We start from the raw sequence: 12511 nt of genomic DNA, 5'->3' as shown, positions 1-12511 counted from the left end.
ACCTGGAAAACAAAGAACCTGCGATCCTTAATGACAATTAGTGGCAGGCTTGGTTTTGTTAGCTAGTAAAACATGGGTGATCTGCAATTCTTACAGGAGTCTTCAAACTACCAAGTATTTGGTGTTATGGCTTAGGTTTGTTTGCAGGTCATGTCACGTCCTGTGAATGCAAAATGATCATCTGGGGTTTGAGTTTGAATGCACAGACGTAGAGAGGCTGAAGTTAGGTTGCCAAACCAAACATTTCAGGCACCTTCTGGCTTTCTGGAGGGATAAAGTTAACAATACGAATGATATATGATGAGAAAACAGTGCATTTTAGGATATGCTAAAAAAGAGTATTTTCTCCAACATCTTTTTGAAAGAGAGCTTCAGCTTTCAAAGGAGCGTTATCTGGGGGAAGGATCCTTTCTGACATGTGGAGACAGTTTCTGAAATTTTTGTTAGAACTTGCAATATGACTGACTTTCCTGCTTTTTCACTGCAAGTATACTTGCTGTTCCGTACAAATTATGCATCGTATTAAGGTGGGTTTCCTTAAGCTGTTCTTCTTAATGCTTTTGCCAGAAACTTGAACAAAACCGAAGAATCTAAGAACATAAGGTTGCTGTCGCCTATAACCAACTATTTTGGGACAGATATTTGTGCTCTTAAACTGCTAAAAGCTGTCCTTCCTCAAATCTGTGCTTGAGGTTCAGTATGCCTTTGCCCAGGATGGCAGACCAGAAGGGCTGAATATGTGATGAAGCAAGAGTCATTACTAGTCCATGTAAACACAACTGGGTTGATATTAGTCCCTTCTTTAAAGCCAGTAGAACTGCAGTATTTTCTTGTTCTCTTTACAGTCTTTCTGCAAGGATTGGCTAAGTATTTCCATGCATTCTATGTTGCTCTTCTCTATTTTGAATGCTACTAGGTACTGCCTCCACTCAGAGACGTATCGAGTCGTCCAGAAGTTGGCACGACAGTGAGAAACAAGCTTGTGCGCCTCATGACACATGTTGACCTCGGAGTAAAGCAAATTGCAGCAGAATTTCTCTTTGTTCTTTGTAAAGAGAGAGGTATATATATATTTTTTTCTTTTCCCTTTTACGTAAAGTCGTGCTTGTAATGTTTGCCACTCGCTGTAACTCCTTTGAATTTGGCAGAACTATATGCTTTTTGTTTTGTAGCTGATTCTAAGCTGAATAATCCTTTGTATCACTCTTTGCAGTTGACAGCTTGTTAAAATATACGGGCTACGGTAACGCAGCAGGATTGTTGGCAGCAAGGGGCCTGTTAGCAGGGGGAAGAGGAGATCACTGGTACTCGGACGATGAAGATACAGATACCGAAGAATACAAATCTGCAAAGCCAAAGTATGATATTGGTTTAAATTCTGCATTTCTTCTTGCAGTCAGGATGTTCTGACATAATTTTGTTTCCCCTTTTACAAAGTGGCCAGTTGTCGAATTACGTGTACTTACATGGACTACTGTCTCTTCTTGGCCTCATGGTCGAATTACTGAGGAACCAGCTTCACTCTGTATCCAGAATACAGCTGAGTGGCTCCAAAGAAAAAATGCCTTCTCTGATAATGATAATTTCAGTAGGTGGAGCTACATAAAAATGAAATGCTTGTCAAAAAGAAATAAGAACAATTCAAAATGTTTGTGGATGGCCTAAAAACACAGTGTTAGAGGTTCTGAAAACACATGTTGTCCGTCTAAATGCTACCTTAAAATCTAAACTTGTTAATTGAGAATAAAGGAGGGTATAAGAGATGATACTCTTTCAGAGTAACAAAGCAGGGCAGAAAAGTTTTGCAGAGCAGAAGATTTGTTTCTGCACTTTATGATATTTTCTTCCTTTTTTATCTCTTTCAGAAGCCTCATATCCATTTGTATGCATAGAAGTAAAACTATGACATCTGTTTAGTTAAAAGCTAGCACTTAAATGGAATGTTCAGGACAAAATGTCAGTTGCATTTGATTTTCTGTGTTGTTTTTGTTTGTGGTCAAGCTATTTGAAAAGATAATTTTTCCTGAAAATGTGCTTTAAAACCAATTCTCTGCTTTTGTTACCATCTCTGCATCACCATTCACTTGGTTTAACAGTGAAAATAACAGATTGTAAATTCCCAACATAATACTAATTTGTTTTGAGCAAAAATGATCATGAGAAGAAGCTGTGAACTAATTCAACGCTTCTTCCTAAGTAAGAAAATTTCCCTTTTGGTCTGCGTTCTTAAAATCAAGCCTGTAGAAAATTAGTTGCAATCATATATCTGTTATCTGCTCCCCCTGTGTGTCGTTATTCCTGAGGACATTGTCGTTACCATTGTTACTACCTTGCTCTCAAACTATTGTATGGTTTAGAGCATAACAAGTACTAGGGGAATGTGCACTACTAGAGTAGTGCACAAGAAATCAAACAGTGCATCAACAGGAAGCTATATTGTGAATCAGAGGAAAAGACTACAGAAGGATCAGTGTGTAGGTTGGCTATTCGCAATAAGAGCTTTCACATGCAGTTCAGACAGCATTAGTCTCAGTGGTGTCTGTGTTGCTCTTTCCTCCCCTTAAGAAGACAGACAATTTGCATACTTTTTTCTGTAGAAATGTAAACTATGTTATCTTTCCACCTCCAGCATTAACCTTATCACTGGTCACTTGGAAGAACCCATGCCTAATCCAATGGATGAAATGACAGAAGAACAAAAAGAATACGAAGCTATGAAGCTTGTCAACATGTTTGATAAACTTTCCAGGTATTGTATTGTAGCTGCTTTTGATGGAGACGTTTTACATCCCAGTTCTTTGCTCTTTGCTAAAGTCTACAGCTTCAAATAGTGCTATAATCAACTCTGCAGAATTAGGGCCGATTTCACTACAGAGAAGAATGCTTAATACATCAAAGGAAAAAGTGCTATTTTACAGGACCTCAGAGGAAACCCCTTTTGAAAAGGATTGGACAGAATCAGGTGTTGATGGAACCTGCCTACTAAATGGGTAGGCTGATGAAGAAGTAAAAGAATTTCTCATTTTGATGTATGAGAAAGCATGAGACAAGTATACTTGTTTACCCCAAGTCAGTGAGCAGGATCTGATGGTATTTATGTCTTGCTGCTTATCTGAGGAACAATTACTGCATGAAAACAGCTGTCAGCAGAAGGAATGAGTTATCTATTAGAGCAATTGAAAGGGAAGATACAATTAAGAATTCCTAGGGACTTAGAGTACATGCAGTCTGGATTACAAAGGAAGCTTTATCATTTGTTCTAGGTGGATATGGTAATGCCACAAATAAACTGGTATGGTATGTGACATGTTATTGGTACATGAAATTGATTACTATTTTTCAGGGAACAGACCTGTGTTGTTAGTGATAGCTGTTTTACTCTCTGACCTGTGTGCCTAGAATTCATTGGTTCTCATTCACCCCATACCTGTAGGCATACTGGAACGGTTGCTTGTGTTTTGTTTCCTGTGTAAGCAAAGTATTGCGTTCTCAAGGAGTGCCTTACATTAGTACTAATTCACCTCTGCTCTGAGCTGTAGGAATTTAGGTAAATTTGTAAGTGAATCATTTTTCAAACAACAGGATGAACCTGAATATGGAAATGTTTGTGTTTTGTAGAGCTGGTGACTATTCAAATAACAAGTTCTCTTGAGGTATGTTTCAGCCAACTAAATGTTTTTACCTGTCTGCTAAGGACTATGGAAACAGCAAATGCTGTGGGGGATTCTGAATTTCCTATTAGCTGGCAGAGACTGAAGTATAAACTGGAATGTGAGTAGGGAAGAAACTGGAGACAACTGAATCAGATGAAGTAATTGAATACCTGAATACTTTATCCAGGTTATTTGTATGGGAAGCAAGTGTCATAAGTTAACAGTCTTCTTAATAAAGAGAGGAAAACAGAATGCACGTGTCATTCTAGTTAAACTGTTGTGTAAAACCAAATGGTTGTTACATGAGGTGGAGAATTAAGATGCTGAGCATTAGGAATAGCATAATAAAATGTCTCAATGTTCTACAGTTGTTTTTTTTCTTTAAAGGGAAGATGGAGAGAAACAAAAACTAAAGACAAGTCAGTCACTGTCACTATTGTAGTTGTACAAAAAGTCCAAATGGCATTACTGTAGCCTAAGAGCCTTCTCAGTTTGGAGGGCTGGAGACACCTGCTGTGTTGCCTGCTAAAAACTGACAATATCTGAGCAGCTGGTGCCTGGTATCGCTCCTTACCCTCTTGGCCAGTAGCTTTGCTTTCACCTTGGGCTTTTATGTCTCATTACATCCACCTGCAGTTCCTTCTATAGTACTGGGACTGCAAGATCTTCAGGTTTGCAACTCCTTCTGCTGTTTGTTTGATTGGTTTTTTGTGTAGTGCTTACTGTAGGGCAGTTTTGTTGATGTGTGACCCCTGTAGGTGCTGTGATAGCTTGTTTTACAAGAGAAAGGCATGGAAAACAGTTGAAGGACTGACAAACTCGCTTCCCCTTTTGACTGAGGGTAGTGAAGGCTGTCTGTTGTTGGGTTGTTTTAGACTTTTAATGACTGGCTTTTATTATTTTTGAAAAGCAACCTCAGGGACTGATTGAACTCAGAAAACAAATTTGCAAAACAGCACTACATCAGTGCAAATATATAGGCTGTCATTAATGGCTGCTATCGGTTTGCACTGTACCCTTTTGTATGGGCTTATTGTGAGTAATAAAGTGGTGTTTTTGCCCGTGTTCTGTAAGATGCCAGTGGGTTTCTGCTCTCCACATTTCTCTTCAATTTTGATCATTGGCACTGAAGAATTGAAATTGCTTTGAGGTGCTGTTACATCACTTCCACGCTTTTGGTTGTTCAAGGCTCTTGTTTCCTGTTAGGTTGCTGGTACTTAGGCCTGTTCATGAGGTAATTGACCCTCAATAAGGCTAAATTACAAATAGTCACCTAGTTTTATTTACATGTGTGGAGAAGAACTGAAAATTGCTTGTGAACCCATTTACTCTGCCCAAAGTAACACTGGCTTGGGTTCTACAAAAGCTTATATGGAGACTAAAGGTTTGCTCAGATTTGGCTGGATACAATTGCTTTTTGAAAGTATTAAATATGTGTAAATTATCAAGACTTGCACCCTCATTAATATTTTCTGCTGCAGCACTTGGAAAATGTAGATGTTATTTAGGTAGGTCGCTGAATGCCTGAACTTAGCCCTAAAGTAACTTCATGGGCTTTGCCTGCGGTAAGAAGAGACGGTGGCTTGCTGAGACTTGTTGGGTAGCTGTAAATCACTGTGTCTTCTACATGTGGTGCATATCTCCAAGTCTGCAAACAGATTTAACTCAACCTTTATTATTTATTTCCTTTACAAAACATCAAAGATAGACAACTTAAGTCATTGTTGTATGGTATTCTGTCTGTTTATATCATAGACTATTGGAAATAGTCTCTGTTAATTAAAATGTTTGAAGAAATATGCTAACATTTTTTTCTATAATAAATGGTAGGTAGAATTGTATATTAATTGACTAATTTAAAATGTCAGGATGCTTTTTCCAAGCCAACCTTGTATTAATAGCAAGAATCCTTTTGCTGATGAAATGGTCTCCAATTATCACAGCTTGGGTTTTGTTGTACATTCAACAGAAGTCAACAAAACAAGTAAGAGAACCTGCCTAAATAAGCAACCATACTCATTAAAAACACAAAATTAATCATAGGATGAATGAAGAAAGCAACGTTACATAGATTTTTTTCTTTCTTCCCCATTGTAATCATAGAACAAAATAATGTTACATGAAAGGATCGGAACTATTATGTGGTACTCAATTATAAGGAGGTGAATAGGTCCCTACCATGCCATTTTATCAAAGGAGCAGGCTGGTGTTTACATGATGGCTATTTCATTACAGCCACCATCATTAATTCCATGTGTCAATACTGCCCTATAGTACACAGAGCAGACAAGAAAGAGTTACCCTGCAGAACAAGGGAATGATTTTTGAGACGTTATCAAGCTAAATGGCAAGCAGGAAGCTAGACCTTGTATAGATATATTTGAAGGGACTCTTGGGAGATGTGCAAGTGGAAGAAGAGAATGCATTTTACCAACTGTTTAATTATGGTGTGTTTCTAAGTATACTTGAATAGAATGCTTTGTTTGCATTAGAAAAATGAATGTTGCAGGAAGGGTTATTTGAGTGTATTGGAGGTCACGTAAGGATGTTCAAATGTGTAAATATTCCTATTATGTACTTGGATAGGACTTTGTGGATGCGAAAGTATTCCTGCTGCCACCTACTGGGGTGAGGTAATCTCTCTTCTGCCCTACAGAAGTGTCTAAGTAATGAAGTTATTTCAGAGAGTGTATGTGCCAGTTTTATGGGATTACTGTGCCACTTGTATTTCACCTTAAACAGCAAACAGATCCTCAGCTGCTCCATGTTGTCACAGCTCAGCTGAGGTCTCTAAGCAGCCAGTGCTAAAGGGAAAGCTTGCTGAGGTTGGTAGAGCTGAGGTGATTTGTACCAGGTAGGGGTCAGCTCGTGATCTTGTGCAGTGTTCAGAGCCTGCAGTCAAATCTTAGCCAGGGAAAGAATGTCACGTTTTACACTACTTTAGGTCTGGCTCATGGTTAGGAAAAAAAATTGGTTGGTCCCTGCCTTCTGCTCTGAACAATTAATCCCTACCTCTTCTTGTGGTGGCCCAGCATCTGTCTTCATACGGTTCAGTTTTCCTTCCTCGTCTGAGGAAGTGTGTATGGAGTTCAACCTCCTAATACAGAAAAAAGAAGAACAAGCTTTTAACAACTGCCTTTCATCCTGTTGAAGAACTTGCAGAGCAGGAAGCTTGTGCAGGCACAAAAAGGTAATTGATAAACATCCTTGTTGTTTTATGAAATGTGAGCTCAGCCAGCTCATACTGAGCCTGGAGAGGAAGATCAGAACTCAAATGTAGTGCGGTACAGTTCATAACGGTGAGCTCTGAAATGGGTACAGTGAGCTGAGAGATGCAGGCTTTTCAGTATCACGAAAAATGAACAAGTGCCCTGCATTGCCTCAGACTTCTAAGTTATGTTGTCACACAGAACTCCACGTGCTTATCCTCAAAACTGACACACCAAAAAAAAACGCCAGTAAGCCAACAACTGTATGTAAAGATTTGTCCCAGCTGATGCATGTGGTGGTGTTCAGCATCTCCACAGTCAATTCACAGGGAGAGAAGAAAGTTTGTGGAGCATTTGTAGTGTAATGTAAAAGTGCATTGTGAAGGCGAGGTACAGAGGAAGGGGCTCTGTCTTCATAGCTGACAAGTGGTAAGACTTCTTGACAGTATTTACAGCTAGGAGTATCTTTATGTGGGGAGGTAGAGGATTAAGATGTGAGAAAACTGGCTTATTTCTCTGAGGTTTGTGGAGTTACCTCACTGCTTGCAACCACTGGGCCCTAAGCTGTGTTGTGATCAGAAAACTAGTTCGGTCAGCATGTGGTCTACAGCAAAATCATTGCAGACAAGAACAAAGTTAGGTGTTCACACCTTTGCACTGTGTCATTTGTGTGGGTACTTGCTTTCCAGCTTTCACCTTGCTTATCAGCAATGACATTAGAAAGTTGCATCAAAGCTGCTGTGGGATTATGCAAAACTGACCCATGTTCTCCGAGTGGTTTTCATTCTTAAGCCCGTGTTTGTGTCCTTTAGTAGCAATACTGTTCTGACCAGGAATATTCCTCTTGGGTTCCTTATTCTGAACTGCAGCTTCGATCCTTTGCTGGCCATTACCAATAGCAAGTGGTAAATGGCTAATTAATGACATGCTTCCATGACTACTGGAGGCAGTGCTGCGTGTTGCAACCTAAGCGTTGTATTTTTTAAAACAGCAATTTAGGATCCCCTCAGCTTAGGGGGCATGAAAAGCGATTTGGGTAGAATCTGCATGCTATAGCCTGTACTACTTGAGGATGAGGAGTTCTCAGTCCTGAAGTACAGCCGGCCAGCTCTGTTTGGATGGTGGTGCTCAGGGACATGATTTAGCAGAAGGTTGTTAGTTAGGGTAGTATGGTTAGGTCATGGTTGGACTCGATGATCTTTAAGGTCTTTTCCAACCTGAGTGATTCTGTGATTCTATGGTCCTGACAGATGTCCTTCCCTGGCTCCCGGCTGCCTGCCCAGATGTGGTTGGCCAAACCGGACGGGTTCCTCCAGGGACAGTTCCTCATGTTTTGAGGTGCTGCAGGCAGTGGGATTTGTGAGCTTAGAGCTGCAGTATCTGATGGCCACATCTGTGCAAATAGATGGATTCCTTTTCCTGAGCAAAAAGGACTCTTAGAGACTTCAACTACTGCTTTGCTGTACCGTATCTAGCTTATACATGCCATGTAATTCAGATGTTACCTTTCCTGTTGTTTCTATTCTTGTGTTAAGTTTAGGTTGCCAGCTGCATACAACCGATTTCTGTCCCTTCTTTTCAGCCAAGGTAGTAGTGCAGACCAGCAGAGAGCCGGTGAAATGCTTTTGTCCTCCCCACTGAGTGGTGTAGTTTTACTGTCTGTGGCCCGGGGGGAGCAGGGGAAGGCATACACTGTGTTAAATCGCCTGAGTTTTACGGGGCTGCCTTTTAAGTGAGGGGTGAATTGACATCAAACCTCACATCAACCCTATGCTCCTTTATTTAAGGTGACTCCTGAATATTTTGAGATATCCTACCCCCTCCCCCCCTTTTTTTTTTTCCTCCAGGAGAAAATCACAACGTTATCTTTGCCCTCACAGGTTTTGCTATAATCCACATATAAATGAGGTGATAAAAAGTAAGGATTAAATAAATCTTTGCTAATACTTTTTGATTGGCTTAATCAATAATTAATCATCTCTTAGATGAGGCTGTAGCTTGTGGAGTAGATATAATTGGATTAGCTTTGAGAGGCCTTTAGAGCTTTGAAGAGATTAAAATGGCTGTCAATCCTGTAATTAAACTGCCTCAAACAAAAGCAGTAGTATTAGAATCAGTCAGCTTTTTAAAATGAATCAACAAGTACTTACACACCCCTGGTAGTGGTGTAGAGGTGCAGGCAGTCTGCTCTCTTCACCGAGTTATTTCCTGCAGCAAGAGGAATGAGCATCGCATCTTTATTTTAATTGCATGTGCATTTACTGGCCAGAATGGCAGGTGAAAATCTAGGTGGGAATGGCTGGCCAAGAACTCTCGGAAGAAAAGCCAGTTTGTGTATTTGAAACGGTGAACCTGCTCCTTGCCTTGAGCCTATTAGGCACTGACTTTTCATGGTGTCTTTAATTGGCTAAGGAGGTTTGGCCTACATGAATGAGGTCTTTATCTGTCCCGCTCTTCCCCTCCCACCTATTTTGGAAGGTTTTTTGTTCCTCTTCCTTCAAAACAGAAGGCTTCAGCAGAAATAACTTCCTTTTAAAGGCTTATTATGTACTAAAGCATATACTGTATGCGATTGTATTATACACATGTGAATTGATACGTGTACATATGCTAATGTATACTCTTTTTTTTCAATCTCTTACAGAGATGAGGTTATAAAGCCAATGGGAGTGCGGCCGGATGGTACAATGGCTCCTTTGGAAGAAGCAGTCAGCCAGTACCATACCAATAAGCAAGACAGTTCAGATTCAGACTAAAGCATCACCTGCTTTGCTCTCGATTCTCTAATTCGCATTGTCCTTAGAGCCACGGCATCTTTTTATCAGAGCATTTTATCCTCACGTTAGCCAGCTTCACTTTAACTGTTCGATTATTGGGAGATTTAAATGATGGATCCTGTGGTGTAATGTCTGCATTTTTACGATGTCTGTTTAAAGAACGTGTATTCGTTTGATCTTTATTAATTTAAGACTAAATGTATTTCAAAGGGATAAAAAAGTGAAAGCCTACAACGAAAAATGTAAACATTTTGATTTTCCAGAATCCTATTTTCCAAAGTCTGTAGGTTTTCCCATTCTTTATACATTTTTGTATTGTCTTCCTGATCTCTCTTTGCCTTTGTATAATTCTAATTAAAGAAGCAAATTTGCTTAATGGCATTAGGAGCATCAGAAGGAAAACTTAGAAGTCGGACTGACCTTGTAAAGCTGCTTTAGCTGGCATTCAGCAGTGACTTCAGAGCTTCCCCTTTTACATGTCGTGGGATTTCTTACCACTACACACGTCTGTGGTTAAGCTGCTGCTTAAGATTTTACCCATGTGTCAGTCACTGACTGCTGCTAAAACTGCCTTTAAATTGGGAACAAGATGATGTATGTTGTCTGTCCTCCCCCCTCCACGCTAAGACCACACAAGTATTACCACCGCACCACCCCCCCCCCCCGGCTCTGGTTAAATAAAAACATCCCTATTCAAAACAGCATTCAAGTATATACACTTAAATGTTGCTGTGAATAGGAGCGAAGAGAAGTGCATGTGTGAGTGTTTTATGGAACTGGGGCCTAATGGGAGCGCTTCACTCGAAGGGAAGTCAAAGTACTAACAAAGAAATAGTTCCCTTTCTGGGGGAAGATTAAGAAGTGATGGGATAGAGAATGGAAAGGTGGGAAGGAGAAGAAAGTGTAATTTTCAACTCTGTACTCTTAAAAGGTAAAGATTAAAGTTGTAGTTGTGCTGCACTGTTGTTGCCTCTTTGCCTGCTTAGTTTCTTTATCGGCATGTTTCTCCTGATAGGAATTTTCTGAAGAATAACCCATATTTCAGATTGTAATTCCTTCTTTTTGCTCAGAAATGTGCACGTTGTATTCTTGAGAACCTCCCGGAAGTTGATGATGGTTTTCTGGTTTGTTTTTGTTTCCTTCAACTTGATGCTGGTACCCTGCACTAAAGAAGGTGGTTTTCAAAGGCCCGTTGAAGGAAGGAGTTTGTATGAAGCCAAAACCAGGTTTTGTTTTCCCATATGAGGAGCTTCCACACATATGCTCACCCTTCCAAAAAAACTAAACTAACGCACTGCCATCATCTCAGCAGTTGTTTTCTCAAGGGAAGCTATGTTGCCATAGTTAGACCTTCTCCATTTTCTTTTCATTAGAGGGGGCTATGGTCACTAATTCTGTGTATTTGTAAATGCTGGCATCTTTCTGAATGTTATAATAATTGATGTTTTAGATTACGACTTGGCTTAGGCTATGTTGTCTGCTGTATCCATGTGGAGTGTCACATTTTCCATAGGGAAGAGGAAGCCAGCTGCTGTTCCCTCATATTTTAAGGAAGAAGCAATAGCTAAAGCAGAACCAACTACAGCATTTCTAACACTGTAATCATGTCTACATACTTAGAATCCAAAACAGGGAGTTGTCCATGAGCAGAAAACATGTTTAGCTGTGTCTAAGCTTGGTCTCAAATATGAAATTCTGGGTTTTGCATCATCCCCTGCATCCTCTCAGCTCAGCCCCTCAGGCAAACATCAAGTGGCGCTGCAGGTGCAAGGTGCTTGTGATCTTTTGCTGAGGAATGAAACTTAACTATGTCTGTTAATGGATGTTTCAGTCCTTTCGTGGTATCAGCTGTTGGCTCATGGGGCTGGAGAAGTTATTCCAGGAATAAGCTTCGGTACAGGTTGCCATAGAGGGATTGATACAGAGCTAGAAAACAAGCTAAATCTCAGTTTGTTGCTACACGTTGTAGTATATGCTTATGCAAACAGCTGAAAAGAGTAATAGTATCTGCCCCAGGGACCTTGCTGTAAATGATACAGCGTGAGGCTTTTGTGATCTGGCTCCTGGCATTTTGAACAGCACAGCAGTAGATGCACTAAGCAGTTCCTCTCTTCAGTTTGTCTTGAAAAACACGTGCTTGTATCAGGTTTTTCATTGAGAAGAAAACATGTAGACCAAGTATTGAATGTTCTGCCTGCATACTGCAGCCCAACTGTGCAATTTGGGCTGCCTGTAGTGAAGATGCCTCTACATGAGCTGTATTTCTAAGCTGTATCCTGTTCCATGGAGTTGAAGGTATTGGACTTTCCTTTTGCACCTGCCCTTTTTTTCGTCTTGTTCCCTCAGTGCACTGCTGAACCTCTGCTGCCGTAGCCCTGCAGTCTGGCTCCCAGCCCATCACTGTAGTGGTTGCAGAGCCCAAGAGCAGGAGCTGTCAAAGTTCAGTGGTACTTAGAGACTTGTGGATTCCCTCTCTTGAGGTTCCATCTGTTTGCTAGGCTGTAGGGCTGCACTGGGACAAGTGTCTCAAGTCCTCTTCGGTAGCACCCATAGCAATCTGCTGCAGCACGTCAGTGCCTAGAGCAGGACAGAAGCTTGCTGCTCTTCCAGCAGTAGTTCTGACAGTCCCTGCACAGGGATTTGACTAATACATTGAAGTTCACGTGATATGAACTATTCTGTATCGTGTAGATACAGAATCGTTTGAGTTGGAAGGGACCTTTAAAGGCCATCTAGGCCAACTCCCCTGCAATGAGCAGGGACACCTACAGCTCAATCAGGTTGCTCACAGCAAAATGAGGAAAATGATATTTGGTTATATAAGCTCATGTTTTCATTTTTCCTCTCAAATGCATGAGTGTAGCTGAGTGAG

At 40.6% G+C, this 12511-nt stretch overlaps 1 protein-coding gene across 2 annotated transcripts in view; it reads left to right on the top strand.

Annotated features, from left to right (window-relative positions):
- The window catches only part of RIC8B (RIC8 guanine nucleotide exchange factor B), a 33348-nt gene extending 22749 nt beyond the window's left edge, over positions 1 to 10599 (top strand). For both annotated transcript variants that reach the window (XM_416305.8, XM_046908932.1), the window contains exons 7-10: positions 917 to 1061; positions 1214 to 1358; positions 2630 to 2749; positions 9507 to 10599. In XM_416305.8, the coding sequence (XP_416305.3) occupies positions 917 to 1061; positions 1214 to 1358; positions 2630 to 2749; positions 9507 to 9618 (522 nt within the window). In that variant the 3' untranslated portion in view covers positions 9619 to 10599. The remainder of the gene's footprint in view (positions 1 to 916; positions 1062 to 1213; positions 1359 to 2629; positions 2750 to 9506) is intronic.
- The last annotated feature ends 1912 nt before the right edge of the window (positions 10600 to 12511 follow it).

This window comes from Gallus gallus, chromosome 1 (assembly GCF_016699485.2).
Source record: "Gallus gallus isolate bGalGal1 chromosome 1, bGalGal1.mat.broiler.GRCg7b, whole genome shotgun sequence".
Lineage (NCBI taxonomy): Eukaryota > Metazoa > Chordata > Aves > Galliformes > Phasianidae > Gallus > Gallus gallus.
This window is presented reverse-complemented; position numbering and strand designations above follow the sequence as displayed.